Below are 19,601 nucleotides of genomic sequence, written 5' to 3' on the forward strand. Positions count from 1 at the left end.
ATAATGAAACAAACGGATTATAATAGCTAAAATAAGCCTGTTGACGTATGTCTTGGTCGGCCTCACCTTAACCTGGCAGTTTTTGCAGTCCGACCAAATTTATAAAAAAAACATCAAAAAATTTTTATCGAAAAATCGTATGAAACTTGTATGGTAAGATAGCTGCCTTTGAGGACAGTAAAAAAAAAGTGGTCGGCCAAATCCTTTGTTGGCAGGTTCCTGTGTCCAAGGCCTGTTCACTTCCTAAGAAAGTTATGTCCCCAAATAATTGCGCATGTGTGCGCCTGAAGCTTCTATGTGTGCGTTGGCCTCCGAGAAAAAGTTGCGAGTAATAAAAATAAAAACATTTTTCTACAGCAACATTGCTCCCAACTCTGATTTAAATTATCACGAATTTTATACATAATTAATCATAATAGTTTAATTTGAAACCTCAAACAGCTCGGCCTAGATCTATGACACAGATATTTTATCTGTGCTTTTCGCTCTTGCAAAAATGGCCGCTCAAGCTAGTTCGCTTTCCTTTACAATAAAACTGAAAATTAGTTATTGTGTCGATTCACGGTATAAATGTGTGTGAAAAGTAATAATACAATGCGTCTTTTCATAAAATCAAAGTTTTATTGCATAATCATCTACCATAATAAAAAAATATATTTGTCAATGACTCTGTCCAACTGCTGTGGTTAAAGTTCATAACGAACATTTTATTTATTAAATCTTTAAATAATAAATACAACGTAGCGGTACAACCACTTAAGACTGTAAGTCTGTACCTACATAGATTACAGCAATGCACATAGAAAATGTGCTAAATGCGGAGCAATGGCTGTTGAAGCAGCCAGAGTGAAATTTATACAGCTTTAGTGGGTTCAGAAGGAACCGAGTCATAACGCATCTGGAAAGCGTATTAATTAACCGTGAAGAAATGTATGAATACAAGTTAGAAATCTGTGTAAAATGCCGTGTGTAAAGTGTAGTGTATCTGTGTGTAAAGTGTAATAGGTAGGTATGCCTAATGTTATTTGTATAATACTGAAAACTTTGTGAATGCGCTTTATTAATGTCTATTTTTATTAAGTTGTCAGGGTTTAATTTTCAGTGTATATTTCTATATGTAAAACATAATACAATGTTATAAACATAAATATGCCTTTTATTTAAATCAATAGATAATACCACAGACAAGGGGTAATATTTGCATCTTTCATATATTTCGTGATATGAAGATAACAAATATGTTTATCAACATAATTACTATATACCTATAATACCAATACCCGCCAGGCTAAACCGGTTGTTAACTTTAGTTCCATTGGTACACATCGAGGGCGCCAGTAGTATAAACGTATAAACGGTTGGGGACATTTTTTTGTATGGAGTTACCGTTCTTCTCCTAGTGAGTATTATATTCTTTGCCTGTGTCCGACCAATTTTGTGGTACCACGTGAGAGCTACAATTTACCTCAACGAAAAATAGAATGAAACAAACGGATAATAATAGCTAAAATAAGCCTGTTGACGTAGGTCTTGGTCGGCCTCACCTTAACCTGGCAGTTTTTGCAGTCCGACCAAATTTATAAAAAAATCATCAAAAATTTTTTATCGAAAAATCGTATGAAACTTGTATGGTACGATAGCTGACTTTGAGGACAGTAAAAAAAAAGTGGTCGGACAAATCCTGTGTTGGCAGGTTCCTCTGTCCGACCAATTTTGTGGTACCACGTGAGAGCTACAATTTACCTCATCGAAAAATAGAATGAAACAAACGGATTATAATAGCTAAAATAAGCCTGTTGACGTATGTCTTGGTCGGCCTCACCTTAACCTGGCACTTTTTGCAGTCCGACCAAATTTATGAAAAAATCATCAAAATTTTTTTATCGAAAAATCGTATGAAACTTGTATGGTACGATAGCTGCCTTTGAGGACAGTAAAAAAAAAATGGTCGGCCAAATCCTGTGTTTGCAGGTTCCTGTGTCCGACCAATTTTGTGGTACCACGTGAGAGCTACAATTTACCTCATCGAAAAATAGAATGAAACAAACGGATTATAATAGCTTAAATAAGCCTGTTGACGTATGTCTTGGTCGGCCTCACCTTAACCTGGCAGTTTTTGCAGTCCGGCCAAATTTATAAAAAAATCATCAAAAAATTTTTATCGAAAAATCGTGTGAAACTTGTATGGTACGATAGCTGCCTTTGAGGACAGTAATAAAAAAATGGTTGGCCAAATCCTGTGTTGGCAGGTTCCTGTGTCCGACCAATTTTGTGGTACCACGTGAGAGCTACAATTTACCTCATCGAAAAATAGAATGAAACAAACGGATTATAATACCTAAAATAAACCTGTTGACGTATGGCTTGGTCGGCCTCACCGTAGCCTGGCAGTTTTTGCAGTCCGACCAAATTTGTGATACCACGTGACAGCTAGAATAGGACCACACATGCTGTATTCCATACGCATCATGACTTTGTGTACCTATCTGATGGGCGGGCGTATATGAAACGCCTTCTTGTACGTGCAGGTGATCCAGGTATACACCAAAGCTTAGTTTTCAATCGAACACTTGTAATATAAGAGGAAAAACTGCAAGTGATCCTTCCAAAATTTAAATAAATGGTAAAATGTTCCTCCACGATCTTCTCAACGAGCATCTAGACTGCGTTGGATTGCTGTCACAGTTAGGGCTCCGCGCTCCCACGCGCCGAACTCGTCACACCACACTATTCCATATTCCCTGTCATCGTACCAATTATGGCCAACACGAACACATACATTCCAATAAATGCATACAAACTAATAGATTCGCTCGTTTATGTAGGTACTGTATGTATTTTTATTTTACTATTTTTTATTTATTGTTTACGCAAAATTAGAGCTATACCTACTATTTTAGGATTTTTTGTCCAGTTTACAGTTATTATTATTTTTTTCTCTTTTTCCTTGTACCTTAAAGACTTACAAATTAAGTTATATTTACGATTCTTGTACAGCACAAGTTACAAGTCTACCCACAGATGATTTTTTATTATGTATAAATTACAGGAAGTTCTGTTATTGGCTATGCTATAAGTTCTCATGTTTTTTGTATATTATTTAATGTAAACGCTGTTGAACTTCTCAATAAATATAAATAAATAAAAATACACAAGATAACCTCACATATATTAAGTGATTATCTTATTGTTATTTCTTCGACTCGCAAAGGCGTTATGTGTCCTTCAAACCATTTGATCTTATACATTTCATCTCTTAATGTCCAGCCACAATGTGTTGCATCAAATTTGATGCAAGTGGATTCTGCCGCACACTGCCACATTGAATTTATGAAAGCCGCCCGTAACAAGCCATACGTCAACAGGGTTATTTTAGCTATTATAATCCGTTTGTTTCATTCTATTTTTCGATGTGGTAAATTGTAACTCTCACGTGGTACCACAAAATTGGTCGGAGACAGGAACCTGCCAACACAGGATTTGGCCGACCATTTTTTTACTGTCCTCAAAGGCAGCTATCGTACCATACAAGTTTCATACGATTTTTCGATATAAATTTTTTGATGATTTTTTCATAAATTTGGTCGGACTGCAAAAACTGCCAGGTTAAGGTAAGGCCGACCAAGACATACGTCAACAGGCTTATTTTAGCTATTATAATCCGTTTGTTTCATTCTATTTTTCGATGAGGTAAATTGTAGCTCTCACGTGGTACCACAAAATTGGTCGGACAGAGGAACCAGCCAACACAGGATTTGGCCGACCACTTTTTTTTTACTGTCCTCAAAGGCAGCTATCGTACCATACAAGTTTCATACGATTTTTCGATAAAAAAAATTTGATGATTTTTTAATATATTTGGTCGGACTGCAAAAACTGCCAGGTTAAGGTGAGGCCGACCAAGACATACGTCAACAGGCTTATTTTAGCTATTATAATCCGTTTGTTTCATTCTATTTTTCGATGAGGTAAATTGTAGCTCTTACGTGGTACCACAAAATTGGTCGGACACAGGAACCTGCCAACACAGGATTTGGCCGACCACTTTTTTTTTACTGTCCTCAAAGGCAGCTATCGTACCATACAAGTTTCATACGATTTTTCGATAAAAAAATTTTGATGATTTTTTCATAAATTTGGTCGGACTGCAAAAACTGCCAGGTTAAGGTGAGGCCGACCAAGACATACGTCAACAGGCTTATTTTAGCTATTATTATCCGTTTGTTTCATTCTATTTTTCGTTGAGGTAAATTGTAGCTCTCACGTGGTACCATAAAATTGGTCGGACACAGGAACCTGCCAACAAAGGATTTGGCCGACCACTTTTTTTTTACTGTCCTCAAAGGCAGCTATCTTACCATACAAGTTTCATACGATTTTTCGATAAATTTTTTTGATGTTTTTTTTATAAATTTGGTCGGACTGCAAAAACTGCCAGGTTAAGGTGAGGCCGACCAAGACATACGTCAACAGGCTTATTTTAGCTATTATAATCCGTTTGTTTCATTCTATTTTTCGATGAGGTAAATTGTAGCTCTCACGTGGTACCACAAAATTGGTCGGACACAGGAACCTGCAAACAAAGGATTTGGCCGACCACTTTTTTTTTACTGTCCTCAAAGGCAGCTATCTTACCATACAAGTTTCATACGATTTTTCGATAAAAAATTTTTGATGTTTTTTTTATAAATTTGGTCGGACTGCAAAAACTGCCAGGTTAAGGTGAGGCCGACCAAGACATACGTCAACAGGCTTATTTTAGCTATTATAATCCGTTTGTTTCATTCTATTTTTCGATGAGGTAAATTGTAGCTCTTACGTGGTACCACAAAATTGGTCGGACACAGGAACCTGCCAACACAGGATTTGGCCGACCACTTTTTTTTTACTGTCCTCAAAGGCAGCTATCTTACCATACTAGTTTCATACGATTTTTCGATAAAAAATTTTTGATGTTTTTTTTATAAATTTGGTCGGACTGCAAAAACTGCCAGGTTAAGGTGAGGCCGACCAAGACATACGTCAACAGGCTTATTTTAGCTATTATAATCCGTTTGTTTCATTCTATTTTTCGATGAGGTAAATTGTAGCTCTTACGTGGTACCACAAAATTGGTCGGACACAGGAACCTGCAAACACAGGATTTGGCCGACCATTTTTTTTTTACTGTCCTCAAAGGCAGCTATCGTACCATACAAGTTTCATACGATTTATCGATAAAAATTTTTTGATGATTTTTTTATAAATCTGGTCGGACTGCAAAAACTGCCAGGTTAAGGTGAGGCCGACCAAGACATACGTCAACAGGCTTATTTTAGCTATTATAATCCGTTTGTTTCATTCTATTTTTCGATGAGGTAAATTGTAGCTCTCACGTGACCCAATAAATCTGGTCGGACTGCAAAAACTGCCAGGCTAAGGTGAGGCCGACCACTTTTTTTTTACTGTCCTCAAGGTCAGGTATCCTACCATACAAGTTTCATTCTATTTTTCGATGAGGTTTTTTTTGATGAATTTTTGTCCAACGTTTTTGCCATTTGTACAAAATCTGCCAGGTTAAGCCTAGGCCGACCAAGTGCGTTGGAATCTACTAAATGTCAGGTACCTCTACAGGGTAGGTATATTCTATTTTTTGATGAGGTTTGTTTCATGCAGCCGGCTCCCGGACTATATCACTAATATTAAGGCTCCTCTTCACGTTGGGCCAACGCCAACGCCAACGAGGGACGTAGCCATGCGGTAGAATGAGATAGCAATATCACTTGCTCCCTCTACCGCATAAATGCGTCCCTCGTTGGCGTTGGCGTTGGCCCAACGTGAAGAGGAGCCATTAGACAGTCGACGATGGAGACTCATAGTTATGCGAGCCTATTCTCGGTGAGGTGGCCACAGCGCCCGCGATGGGTTCACGGGCGTTGCAGTAGACGAGTCCACGACTGAGTTGAGGTTTGAGCTATGCTTCGTTCAATACTTGTTAAGGCGTGCTTTTTCCGTAGGAGCTAAGCGAACCAGTTTTTTGAATCCATTAGAAATATAAGAAACAATGTTTTAAAATTGTGAAAAAAATATATCTTATACTTAAGGATCTGGCAGATACGTTTTGGATCTCAAAAACATGATTAGATAAACTTTGCTCGATAGAAAAAAATTCCAAAGTTACGCCTTTTTTTAACAATAAATCCAAACTATATCTACAATACAAACTTTTTTGACTTGTTTTTTACACAAATGTATAGGTAATAAGATAATCTAGACGTTTTGGATCACTTTGTCTCGGTAACATCATTAAAATAATTTCTATGTTTCAATACCTACTAAATCCGCAAGCGCAATCACTCGCGAACGAACTTACGCCCTCTTCAGTCGCGCGGCAGCGCTTGTAGAGGACGGACCTGCGTCAGTGTGTTCCGCGCGGTCACGTGATTTTACCATTTACAAACAATGGGAAACAAAGCATATGAAACGTAAGAAAAAGTCACTAAGTGCTATAAAAACACACTTTCTGATAACAGAAGCATCTAATACTTTACGAGGTGCTTGAAAGCGCCTAGCTTTACTACATCAACAGTTAAAATATTTCAGTATTTTCACTAGGTCAGCAACCAATTTCAATGTAGGTAAATAATATTATATTCCTAGATAATATAATTGTGAGTATGTAAGTATGATATATTTACAGTATTTCACCTTTACTGATATACCTACGTCCGATCTGCAAAATGATTATATTCCTTCGTGCTCTTTGACTCCTTTGAAAATCAGAAATTATTTATTTGGATTGACACAGTATGGGGATGTTACAATATATGTATAGTGTTACGCTTTTAGTATGAGGATGCCGAAGGCGCCCGGCTTTGGATCGCATGCAACGTGCCAGGCCCGTCAAGCGTGCAAATTCATCATCATAATCATAAATTTATATAAATATAAAATGTCAAATTGAAATAATTGAAAAAATTACCATAATAGGCATATCGCAATACAATTATTTAAGAACTAAATACATATCACTAATTTTAATATTTGACCACGGTCGACATGAATTAAATATAATTGAGAGTTCCAAGTGCCTACAGGCAGTTCATCTTGTGCTTGGTTGTATTAGTCTTGTTCGAGAAACTGAACACGGTGAAAAATAGAGATAATACTCCTAAAAATACGTGTGACACATCATTAGATTCGTCATAATGCCTAGAAAAATGTATTCGAAGCGTGTAGTAGCATACACAAAATATCAAAAGTTATAAGCAAAAAAAGGGGGGAAAAGTAGAGATCTTTAATTTCCCCAATATCTCAAAAAGTATTCATATTACGGTGCGAGATGGGTGGGGGGTGCTCGACCAAATGTCATAGAGGGCCCCAAGACAAAACAAAATACATTTAAATTTTTTCAAAATGGCCGACTTTTTTTTATTTTTTTTCAAGTTGGTCCGAGCGCGCTGAGATTTGGCATGGCGGAAGATAGAGGCCCCTAAATTCCTATGAAAAAAATTTTTTGGAAAAAATTTAAGATGGCGGAAATAATGGTCATTTCAATTTTGTATGGCAACTTTTAAACGGTGCGAGATGGGTGGGAAATGCTCGACCAAATGTCATAGACGGCCCCAAGACAAAACAAACTGCATTTAAAAAAATTCACACAGGGCGACTTTTTTTTTTAATTTTTTTCATGTTGGTCCGAGTGCGCTGAGATTTGGCATGCGGCGAGCTTGGAGGCCCAAGATTAAATGTGAAAAAAAAAATTGGAAAAATCCAAAATGGCGGCGGACACAGGCCAAATTCAAATTTCCAAGTAGGTTAGGCGAGCCCGAAGGAGGCTGAAGGCCGACCCCGCGGAGGGTCGTCAGGCCCGGAGCTTTATCTCGAATGTCCAAGCATGCTCCACCCCCAGTAATTTTGGGCGAGGCCGAAAGTCGAGCTGCGGGAATGACGAACAAAGCAAAATCCTATACAAAAGTTTATAGGATTATTAAGCGATTTGTTAACCCGCGCGAGGCCGGGGCGGGTCGATAGTAATAAATAAACATAAAGCATACGCTAGACTGAATAAAAATATAAAAGTTTCACTAAAATTTACTGGATTGTACAGTCAGCAGCAGAAATAGCTACGGGGCCTAGTAATCAAAATGATGACACGGAAATGTCAAGATAATAAGGTCTGTGTCGATCATTTTGAACATGTTATTCTGCTTATCTATTTCTGCTGCTGCCTGTACTGGTTTTAGAGTCTGGCTAATTTAGGTAGAACTAGAGTTTAGCTAAGAAAGGTAGAAGAAATTAATTTGACTGAACCATATCTGGTAGAAAAAGAAAGTGATTGATGTTTTAAACCTGTTCAAGGACGTGGAATAGTAGATATTAATTCGGCGTCCTTGAACAGGTTTTCAACAACAATCAGTTAATTATTTAATAGATATTTGGAAGAAACAAAACATAATATTGAAAATAATTTGTTACATTACGGTATGTACGTGTGGCGTAAAGCCAGTGGACTGTAGTTTTTTAAGTTAGTTCCTTCGCTACACTATACTGCTTTACCAGATTGTAGAAGGGCTTACCGGGATTTTGTGGTCTGCAGCTGGCAGAGGCCTCGGCGGGTGGATTGCTCGCTGCTGGCTTCCTCGTTATGTCAAGGCACTGTTTTATGGTATATTTTGCGAATTCAGATATCCTTTCTGTCGCGATGTTTTGGTGACACTGACACCGTTAGTTATTACTTTTTAGACCATTGCTTGTGTGTCGCCGGCCAGTAGCCTCGCTACCTCAAGTAAATCAGTATAGCAGTAGGTATTAAGGATGAATACTAAACACCCCCCACCGAAAGCACTATGTGGCTTTCTCATAATATGAAAAAAGAGAGAACAGAACTTGCGCATGTATAGGCGCGAAAAAAATAAAATATATGCAATTAATGCGATAAAAGAAGGGGATTTAGTGAGTATAAGGCAGAGGACACAGTTTATTAACAGGTCTCAAAAAGGAATTGTTAGCTCTTGTGCGCAGAGTAACCTTGCGCACAATGCCGTCTAAACCGGGATGTGTTTGTTGGACAATTGCAAGTGGCCAACTGCAAGGAGAAACTCGGTCGTCCTTGACCAACACTAAGTCTCCTACATTAAGATTGGGAGGCGAGGTAAACCATTTTGACCTTTGTTGTAAGGTATGTAAATAATCTTGGCTCCATTTCTTCCAAAACAGTTGAGAGCAATTTTGCAAATATTGCCAACGCGATAGATGATTTACAGGTACAGACAAGTGATTGTTAAATAATTAGACTGTTTCTGTACTTTGTGTTTTCTTTTCTAGGTTTCTATACCCACGGGTGCCAAACGGAACCTGTTACAAATATGTTATAAATACTAAGCCTATAGAGTTAGACCAAATCAAAATCGTTGCAGACTTATCTTTGTCTAGCTCTGCCAATCAATTCAATTCCATCATCCGCTCCTCCATCTGACCTTTAACTGAGTTTTCCTTAAACCCGATAAAAAAAAATTTAAATTATTTTTTTTGTGAGTACCTCTTATAATGAAGGATATTTTTGCTGAGTATCAACGTCCTACTATTGACAGTTTTTGACTTATGATTTTATTATTATTTTTCTTTAATGTATTGTTTTTCGGGATGTATTCAAGCGATTTGCTGTAATTTATTGAATAGTGTTCTTTATTTAGGTATGCCTTGATACTCAAAAACCGAATACCATTTGTCATATAAAAAAAAATTACTCTCTACTCAACCGGTGTTTTACAATGTAGTATACAAACTCTTCGATTATGTTTGCGTTTTCTTATCAGGTTGTCGTATTTAAGAGTAAAATGCTAATCTCTCACCCCGATTGATTAAGGTTCTACCTACCTACCTACCTACCTACCTACCTACCTACCTACCTACCTACCTACCTACCTACCTACCTACCTACCTACCTACCTACCTTACCTACCTACCTACCTACCTACCTACCTACCTACCTACCTACCTACCTACCTTACCTACCTACCTACCTACCTACCTACCTTACCTACCTACCACCTACCTACCTACCTATACCTTACCTTTATATGAACAATACCTTACCTTAATTGACCGTCACCTTAAAATGTTTATTTCCTTTCGGTACTTTAATTCTACTACGCTGCCATTAAATTAAAACGTTGTTACCGATCACTAAATAATAAGTACACATGGCTCTGTAAAAATAATAATTCTAAATATAATGATCAGAAACACGTAATGCAAAAAATATATACATATACAATAAAAACTATAAAAACGTGACCCTTGCACGGTATGGTTAAAATACTACTATCATAAGATCCTTATACTGTGACCCGTTTGCTATCGCCGCCGCGCACAGCGCGCGCTCACGTGCTCGTCGAGCGGTTCGGGACGCGCGGGCGGGGCTTCACGGTTTGCCGCGCACCTCACCCCCTCAGATTCGTTGATGAGTCGAATCATATCGCCTTAAGTATGATTGCCTGGTAGCCGCGAGATGCATGATGAAAATTCTAAGCAAAAAGGCTCGGGCGAGATTGCCTGATCTCGCTCTTATCTCGCTCGCTTATAGTTTTCACTGGCTTCTTTTAGTTCACTAGTTCTTTTAGTTCATTATTTCAGTTAGTTCACCGTGTACTTCTAGTTCAGTTCCTCGTATACTGCTCATTTGATCCAGTTTGATGCCTAGGCCGATAGATAATTGACCAGCCCTTGAAAACGACTGGTTCAAATAAATACAAAACCACAGAATAACTAATAGTTGACAAAACCAGGTTAGGTTTAACCACTTAACCGATCCTCATTATTTTTATCAATGTCCAATTTTAAAATAACTACACGACGTTCAGGGAAGTTCGTACGTACGTTACGTTCAGTAAAAAGTTGCGGTCAATGGCTGGTTGTTCTTTAGCCATTTAATTCGATACCGGTGGTTAATTAACGGTCGACTTATTAGCTGGCTAAAATTACAATTACCAGTTGGCTTGTACATATTAACATTAACTACGCGCTACGCGAGCACTGACTGTGGAATTCTCAGTGGAATTCTCAAATAACCGATGTAACATGACCTCTACACTAATGACAATATGCGCAACAGGAAATCTTACTTACGCTAGTCAATTTCGCTTTGACTCGCCCATGTGAGATGGTATGATTGTAATGCCACCGCTGACGCGTATGACGCTACCAAGTAACTTATGCGGCCCTGGTAAGTTCGCGGCCGATGCGACGCGCCGCCGCTTCACCGGTTGTGCCGGTTGTGCGCAACGCGCAACCGTTCCCCTCCATCTTGAACTCGACGCTCTGCCATCTGCCAAAAATTAAAAAAACAGACGCATCATTTATTTGATTATAGTCCGTTTTTTTTAGCATTAGAAAGAACTTCGCAGAAGTAAGCTTGTGGTTCCAAATCCGGCACTTTTAGCGGTAATAATTTGAAGTAAATTATATGTATTGACCATGCTACATTAGATAATTCAATAATTATTCACAAATAACGAGCCTGATAAAAACTGCACGCTTACTTCTGTGGAGTTCTTTCTAATGCTAAAAAAAACGAACTATAGAATACCAATCAGGGATCTCAAGGAACATGTTTGTAATTACGTGTCGGTTTTGATTCCTCCATGTATCTCCAGGACCATGATCTAATGGCACAATTATCTTCTTTGTCGCTCTCTGTGCTCTCTCATTACTCAGGATCGCGACCACATGTTTAACATGTTTCCATTTAGTGCGGTTATAAGCCATGTGGACTGCCGCCAGCTGACCCACCCCGTCCACATCATGCGTCACGTCGGAGACCGCGTAATATGTCCGAAGAATCTAGTAGCCATGTTGAGTTCTCTAATCTAATGGACATATTTATTTTGTTCTGTAGGTGTCCAAGGTCCAAAGCGTATGCTTTACCAACGAGTAAAGAGTGTTATTGCCTTCGCCAACACCACGTCCCACATCTCCGCCATCATCTTTGCCTCGTCATCGACACACTTTTTGAGGCTCAACGAAAGAGAACTTGCTCCTCTGGCGCAGCAACCCAAAGTGTGTCTTGGCCTCCAAGTCCTCCAACACAGAGACAACGAATTAATTTTTGACGAATTTTGACCAAAGGCTACAAGTTCTTCAATCGTATTATTTTCTTGTCCAGGATCCTGAAATCAGTTGGGATTGCAACGACGGCGACCCGGATCCGTCTCCGCCACAAAAAGATCTGAGGCGCAATTCGCATGGCACCAGGTGTGCAGGAGAAGTAAGTACCTAATCTGTACTATTTTAATCTATAGAGTCTGTGCGGAAAGAGAAGAGTTGTGGAATGTATTGGGCCCCATACATTCCACGACTCTTCTCTTTCCGCACAGACTCTATCTATATTTCCAGCATCTGGGGCCCGTTTGTCAAAAGCTGTAACTTGACTATCATCAATAAAATCATTGGCCTTTACCATCAATAAGATGATGGTTTAAACTAGCTGGCAGGAGAATCTGGAGAATGCCGTGCCCGGTGACAAAGGTGGGAGAGCGGCGCGCTGGTGTCTCAGTTCTCGCCTAGTGTCAGAAGGCTAAAACACGCTTCATCGTGTGCAACCCGTTCACCCAGGCTTTTCCTCCAGTGGTCGCGGTCTTCAGCCTTCCTTGACCACAGTCGGTGTGAACGATCCGCAAGGACAACATGGTCTCGCTTTGCGCTATCCTTAAAACGAAGCATTGGTTGCCCAACCGGTCGTTTAGCGTGCGCTATTTTCGCTCAGGAGAGTCTTACGTGGCCAACGAGAGGGCTCCATCCTGTGCACGTGCCCCAACCCGTCCCGTTGAAAGATTGGAGGAGCAATTCGCACGGCACCAGGTGCGCATGAGAAGTAGAGCACTGTTTCCATCTAATATTGCCAGGAATGCCAGAAATCTGACATACACATATAAGGTGCCTGCTACAACGCTCGACCCGTCTCCGTCGAAGCAAGATCTTATAAGACAGAGTCGTGAGATCAGAGGGTCTACCGCGAACACCTTAGTTGGGGTTGGGACTGTAGGCGACCTGATGGGGGCCGATTTTTGACTTTCGAGCGTTCGATTACGTCACTCGAAAATCGATGGAAAACAGCGAAATGCTAATTTATGTGAGTCAAGTAGATTAGGTAAAGCGAGGAACACAATAGTAGATTGTTAACCAAGGGTGGAAAGTGATCCTTTTCACCCGAGATATTTTGGCGCTCGAACGAAGAGAGAGCGCCAATAGTTCGAGGGTGAGATGGTTACTTTTACCCGAGTTAAACACTCTAAATACTTTTCATTTCGACAACGAGGAAAGTCAAACACAAGAAATGTATGTTGATTATTGGTAATATTATCATTACATTACATTCATTCATTCAGTTTCACTTTTTTTAAGGCGCGTATACATTAAGGCCGTTTAAGATACATCCCAATTTAAGATCGAATTGTTTATGGTTTTCGATCAAAATGTAAACGGCGCCAATTTCAGTCATGCGGTAGCTAATATGAGAGCGTTTAACTGAAAAATATGCTGTAGCTCGAAGTAAAAAAAAAAAATACTTTTCACCCCAATGACCTTTTATTTATGTAGACGGGTGACGTTCATAGTTGACAAAACTAAAATTTGATCCAACCATTTTGACAACTTGACAGGTTGGCGTCACCCATACGACTAACTAAATATAGGTTCCGGAACCTATATTTAATGGCTCACGATCGTGCGCCTGGTACAGTCAGCAGCAGAAGTCGCTATACACTCCAGGTGCTCAAAGAGAGGTAAACGTTTAAACTGTCAAAGAGTTGTTGACTGTCATGGTAGTATTTACTTGTGAGCGCTCAACGTGACACAAATATGTTAACAGTCGCTATTCATTAATTTCTACACTTACAACAAGTCATTGATACCTTAGCTGTCAAAAAACCAATGGTATCTAAGCGGCCAACGTGTCAAATATATCTGAACAATATGGAAAAATAGACTTTAAAGCATACAAGTATGGTCGAATATTGAATGAAAGATAGCCATGCTAATTTCAGGTAAAGCGTTTTGACAATCATCGAAAGCAGTACAGTCTTGTCATCACATACATCTATCTCACGTTTGCCCTTCAACCATTTGACAGGAGCCTCTCAGTCAACTTACTGCAAACTATTTCTTTTAACAGAATCGTCAAGACATGACACATAGCAAAATCTAACTGAAGCCGAATTTAGAGCCAATTGTCAAGGCACGTTGTGGTCTCAGTAACAGGCGTTTGCTTTTCAAAGTAGAGACCGCGGGTTCAAATCTCAGTCGTACGCACCTAGAGATTACAGCTTTTTATTTCTTTTGGGTTTCATTTTTTTTTATTATTATTAATGTGTCTTCAGGTTTTATGTTAATTTCGCATTAGTTTCTATCATTTTTGAAGATATGTCAGATGTAGCGTAATATGTACGATTTTCTATCAGGACTTTGTAGGTTTGAACCCGCAGTAAGCGTTACTTAGATTACTCCTGTGCGGAATGCCATTTGATATTTACTGCTAGGTTGGATACAATTATTTTCTCCTTCGTTCTTTGATCGATTCGGGGCATCGTATTTTAGTACTACACAGGTTGGCCCATTTAGATCGGTCAGTATGGGAAAATCTAAAACTGTAAGACATACACCGATCTCTTCTTAGGAACCATGTCATCGATTTTAGTAACAAGAAAAACTGCATTCATACATTCAATACATTTTACATACATTTAAAAAAAATGTATGTAAAATGTATTGAAAATAAAAACCGGGCAAGTGCGAGTCGGACTCGCGCACGAAGGGTTCCGTACCATAATGCAAAAAAAGGCAAAAAAAAAACGGTCACCCATCCAAGTACTGACCCCGCCCGACGTTGCTTAACTTCGGTCAAAAATCACGTTCGTTGTATGGGAGCCCCAGTTAAATCTTTATTTTATTCTGTTTTTAGTATTTGTTGTTATAGCGGCAACAGAAATACATCGGTTCGTGAGATACAGCCTGGTGACAGACGGACGGACGGTCGGATGGATGGACGGACGGACGGATAACAGAGTCTTAGTAATAGGGTCCCGTTTTACCCTTTGGGTACGGAACCCTAAAAACCCTAAAAATATTCGAAAACATACTAAATGAAATTAAAGGACATGAAACAATGCATTTTATTAATTTTAGACATCATGTTTCATAGTAACATTTATTGCTTAAGACCTACACAATCGATATCTAAATAGAAATAGTCTTAGTTTTATTTTTCAAAACGTTCGGGGTTTGATTCCCGAGCTGAGTACACATTTTTTTTAAATGTATGAATGCAGTGTTTCGTGTTACTAAAATCGATGACATGATTCCTAAGAAAAGATCGGTGTATATCTTATAGTATCAGATTTTCCCATACTGGCCGATCTAAATGGGCCAACCTGTGGCCACCCTGTATAGTATGTTTTAGTACAATAAGCGGGCTAAATAAATATATTAACATAGGTATATAATATGCTCTACGGTTTGGAAGAACAGCCGCATATGAATGACAGTTAAAATAAAAAAACCGATCGTTCTCGTAGAACCTACTTATTTATTGTCTAAGTTTGACACTTAACGATAAAATACTTCTTTAAGAAAGGAGGTGTCAATTCGTAGTGCCACAGTATTTATTTAAAAGTTAAACAGATAAAATGTTGATGCTTAGTTACCATTGAAATAACAACTGCTTAGCAACTGGTGGCACCCTGGCTGCTGACGTACGTGATTGGCAGTGCGTGTAGGTATTAATGACAGCAGCTTGAATTTGAGTGCTTAGTTACCACTGACATTTTAACCGTTATTGTCATTGTGATTAAAGAAGGGTGTATGTGTTAAAGAAAAACTCAGAAGTTAAGGTATATGTGACGAACTGAAAGCCTACGTGAAAATGACAACTTAGATGTCCTTATTTTTGTGACGATTGAAGTGTATATGTTTTCTTGGACACCTTGCCCGCTCAGGTATATCTGCTGCTGACTGTACCATATCTACCTCAATTTACTTACATCTATGTTTCACCCTAGGGTGGGATATTAAATTTTCAACCCGGTTATCAGCCTATGAAAGGTGAACTTTCCGAACAGGAGAGATGAAAAAAATATAAGTTGTGGGTTCTTTCTTGGTGATATGAATAGGAATTTTATTCATCATCATCATCATTTCAGCCTATTTACGTCCCACTGTTGCATGAGCACAGGCTTCCTCTCATGTGCGAGAGGGCTTGGGCTATAGTCCCCACGCTAGCCCAATGCGGATTGGGGACTTCACATGCACCTATGAATTTCTTCGCAGATGTATGCAGGTTTCCTCACGATGTTTTCCTTCACCGAAAAGCTAGTGGTAAATATCAAATGATATTTCGTACATAAGTTCCGAAAAACTCATTGGTACGAGCCAGGATTTGAACCCGCGACCTTCGGATTGAAAGTCAGACGTCATATCCACTCAGCTACCACTGCTTGTAATTTTACTGGAATTTTATTGTCAATACATAATGTAATATTAATTTGATTGTAGATAGCGATGACGGCGAACAACGTGAAATGCGGTGTGGGCGTGGCCTGGGGGGCGAAAGTGGGCGGAGTGCGGATGCTCGACGGTCGAATCACGGACCGCGTTGAGGGAGAGGGAATAGGTAACGTACACCGTCTCGCTCTCATGCTTGCCTGGTAGGTTCGGTTCACGTTCAACTCAAAATGTCGTTCATGTGCAGGCAATGCCCATTGTCTAGGTAGAGGTCGCTTGTATCGCACCTAAAAAACAAGGGATCAAAATGATATATTTCCGTCAAGGGCGTACATTGAATCCTGAATGAAGCGAATACAACATTGAACATTGTTCATCTACAATAGAATCCCGAACGTATAGTCCGTTTTTTTTAGCATTAGAAAGAACTTCGCAGAAGTAAGCTTGTGGTTCCAAATCCGGCACTTTTAGCGGTAATAATTTGAAGTAAATTATATGTATTGACCATGCTACATTAGATAATTCAATAATTATTCACAAATAACGAGCCTGATAAAAACTGCACGCTTACTTCTGTGGAGTTCTTTCTAATGCTAAAAAAAACGAACTATAGTGAGGGATTCAAGTGTTAACGCCCAAGACGATATAATTTTGATACCGTGTGACATACTGATTTTCTTTTAATTCTGCTTTATTATCTATTCTATCTCACTCAATAGAATTTAGAGGAACGCAGAAAAAGATACTGGATTAGCTCCTAAAGTAATTTCAAAGTTATTAAACTTTTTTTAGCGTTACTCAAAAATTTTCCATGAGTGTAATAATTCTTACTTTGAAAAGTCTGTCTTGGGCCTTGGGGTCCAAATAAATAAATTAAATGAATTAAAATACAAAATGTACGTATGAAATGAAAGATTATATTTTCCAAGAAGACAATTGACAATGTTGACACAAACTTTTTAATGTTGGGATAAAAACTCCATTCTGCAACAAAGACCATGTTATAATAAGCTAAGTCTGCTAACTGATTCTGCCCCCCCCCTCGAGTTTGGAGTAATTAAAATAAAATACATCAACCCCCTAAACTTGTAGGTAAACTAATGTAGACAGCCACACTACCATAAAAATTATACGTCCAAACTCGATGGAGGCAGAATCACTTGCTTATTCATGAATATATTGTTCTCTGTTATCACTCGCCTCCTATATTCATTTAATTATTACTTACATGGCAAATGCATGGCAAGTACGATTCATTATGTGCATTGCGGTAGGCACTTTAATTGTATGGTACTCTGGTGATGTTCATGAAATTATGACGTAACGGTGCGCGAGCTTCGCTGTCCCCTTGTATGAAGGGCGCATGTGTTGTTAACATACGAACATTGCAGTTCAAAGAATGTAAATTGTGTCACAACTGTCACAAGAGAGCAAAATTACATATTTACGGCGATGGCATTCTTTAATTGAATCCTGACCGTTGCGAGTGATCTAAACTAGAATCCTGAGTGTAGTGAGACTAGTGAGGGATTAAAGTGTTAACGCCTAAGGTGGAAATAATGTTGCTACCATGTGACACATGCTGCTTTTCACATCAGCTAATGAAGAAATTATTATGTTCCAAAATAATTTAACCAAAAAAATTGTATGCAAAAAAGAAAAAAAATCGTTTCCTAGGACAGAAAAGTGTCACTCTGATCCCTCCTAGAGGGGAAGAAAAACCTCTTTTTCGAATGTCTTCTTCTTCTTCTTTATCCTCGCCTTATCCCGTTACGCGGGGTCCGCTTTCCTATAGTTCGTTTTTTTTAGCATTAGAAAGAACTCCGCAGAAGCAAGCGTGCAGTTTTTATCAGGTTCGTTAATTGTTAATAATTATTGAATGATCTAATGCAGCATGGTCAATACATATAATTTACTTCAAATTGTTACCGCTAAAAGTGCCAGATTTAGAACCACAGGCGAACTTCTGCGAACTTCTTTCTAATGCTAAAAAAAACGGACTATAATCTTGAGGCGCCACTTTGTTCGCTGATAAGCGTCGTCACTGGACAGGCCCAACTCCTTAATGTCTTTCCGGACATTCGTCAGCCAGGTAGTTACTGGCCTGCCCCTTCCTCCCTTTGCTGCAGCCATGGAAAGGCACTTCTTCACAACATGATTTTCCGGGTCTACGCATCACATGTCCGAACCACCTTTCTGGATTCCTTTAGTTTCTCGGTAACTGGTGCCACCTTCACTGAGAGAAAAAACTAACAAAAACACACTTAGAATTACAAAAATAAAACTTAATCCGGGGACAAGGAGAGTCAACTAATAGGAACAAATTGACTTTTGCAATTTCTATTAGTAGGATATACAACTTCTATTTTTGTAATTTGAAGTATGCTAGAGTAATTTCAGAAATTTGGTTTTGTTATTCCGAGAGGTGCTTTAGCAATATCGGAGGTGATGACGTCATGGGTGAAAACTAATCGTTTTGTAATTCTAAGAGTGCTTTTGCAATATCGGAGACGATGACGTCACAGGTTTTACTAAACTGTACTGCGATTCCAAGCTAGCTGTTGTTATTCTAGAGATAATGACTTCACAGGCAAAAACTAAACTGTTTGCAACTCCACCGCCCCTAGCACAGGTGCGCCGCGAGAGCATGTCGCGCGCGTGGTAGCTACCCGTCTCTATTTCTGCCTGCATGAATAAAATAGCAATTGGTAGTATATCTCTGTGCTAAAGAGGCACTATAAAAGCCTGTCGAAATATTCTACCCATTCCTTTCTTATTCATACAGTCAGAAAAAGACTAGTAGTTATTACGCGCGCAACATGCTCTCGCGGCGCACCTGTGCTAGGGAGGTTGGAATTGCAAACAGTTTAGATTTACCTATGATGTCACTAGAATAACAACAGCTAGCTCGAAACAATATATTCCTGTAGACCCCAACTACACAGTAGGTCGCGGGTTAATATGTCCATGGCGCACAATATATCCTAAATTTATTATTTAACTTAAGTATATTTTAAACAAAGAAGGCACGAGACACGCCCGCCCGACATCCGACACAATACTAACTCTAACCAAATGAATGTAGCAAGTAGTAAATTTTACTAAAAGTACTAACATTCGTTTCG

At 39.0% G+C, this 19,601-nt stretch overlaps 1 protein-coding gene across 1 annotated transcript in view; it reads left to right on the forward strand.

Annotated features, from left to right (window-relative positions):
• LOC134669331 (neuroendocrine convertase 1-like) overlaps positions 1 to 19,601 on the forward strand; it is a 47,942-nt gene that overhangs the window by 3,290 nt on the left and 25,051 nt on the right. The window contains exons 4-5 of the mRNA XM_063526842.1: positions 12,146 to 12,247; positions 16,528 to 16,645. Coding sequence (XP_063382912.1) covers positions 12,146 to 12,247; positions 16,528 to 16,645 — 220 coding nt within the window. The remainder of the gene's footprint in view (positions 1 to 12,145; positions 12,248 to 16,527; positions 16,646 to 19,601) is intronic.

This window comes from Cydia fagiglandana, chromosome 12 (assembly GCF_963556715.1).
Source record: "Cydia fagiglandana chromosome 12, ilCydFagi1.1, whole genome shotgun sequence".
Taxonomy (NCBI): domain Eukaryota; kingdom Metazoa; phylum Arthropoda; class Insecta; order Lepidoptera; family Tortricidae; genus Cydia; species Cydia fagiglandana.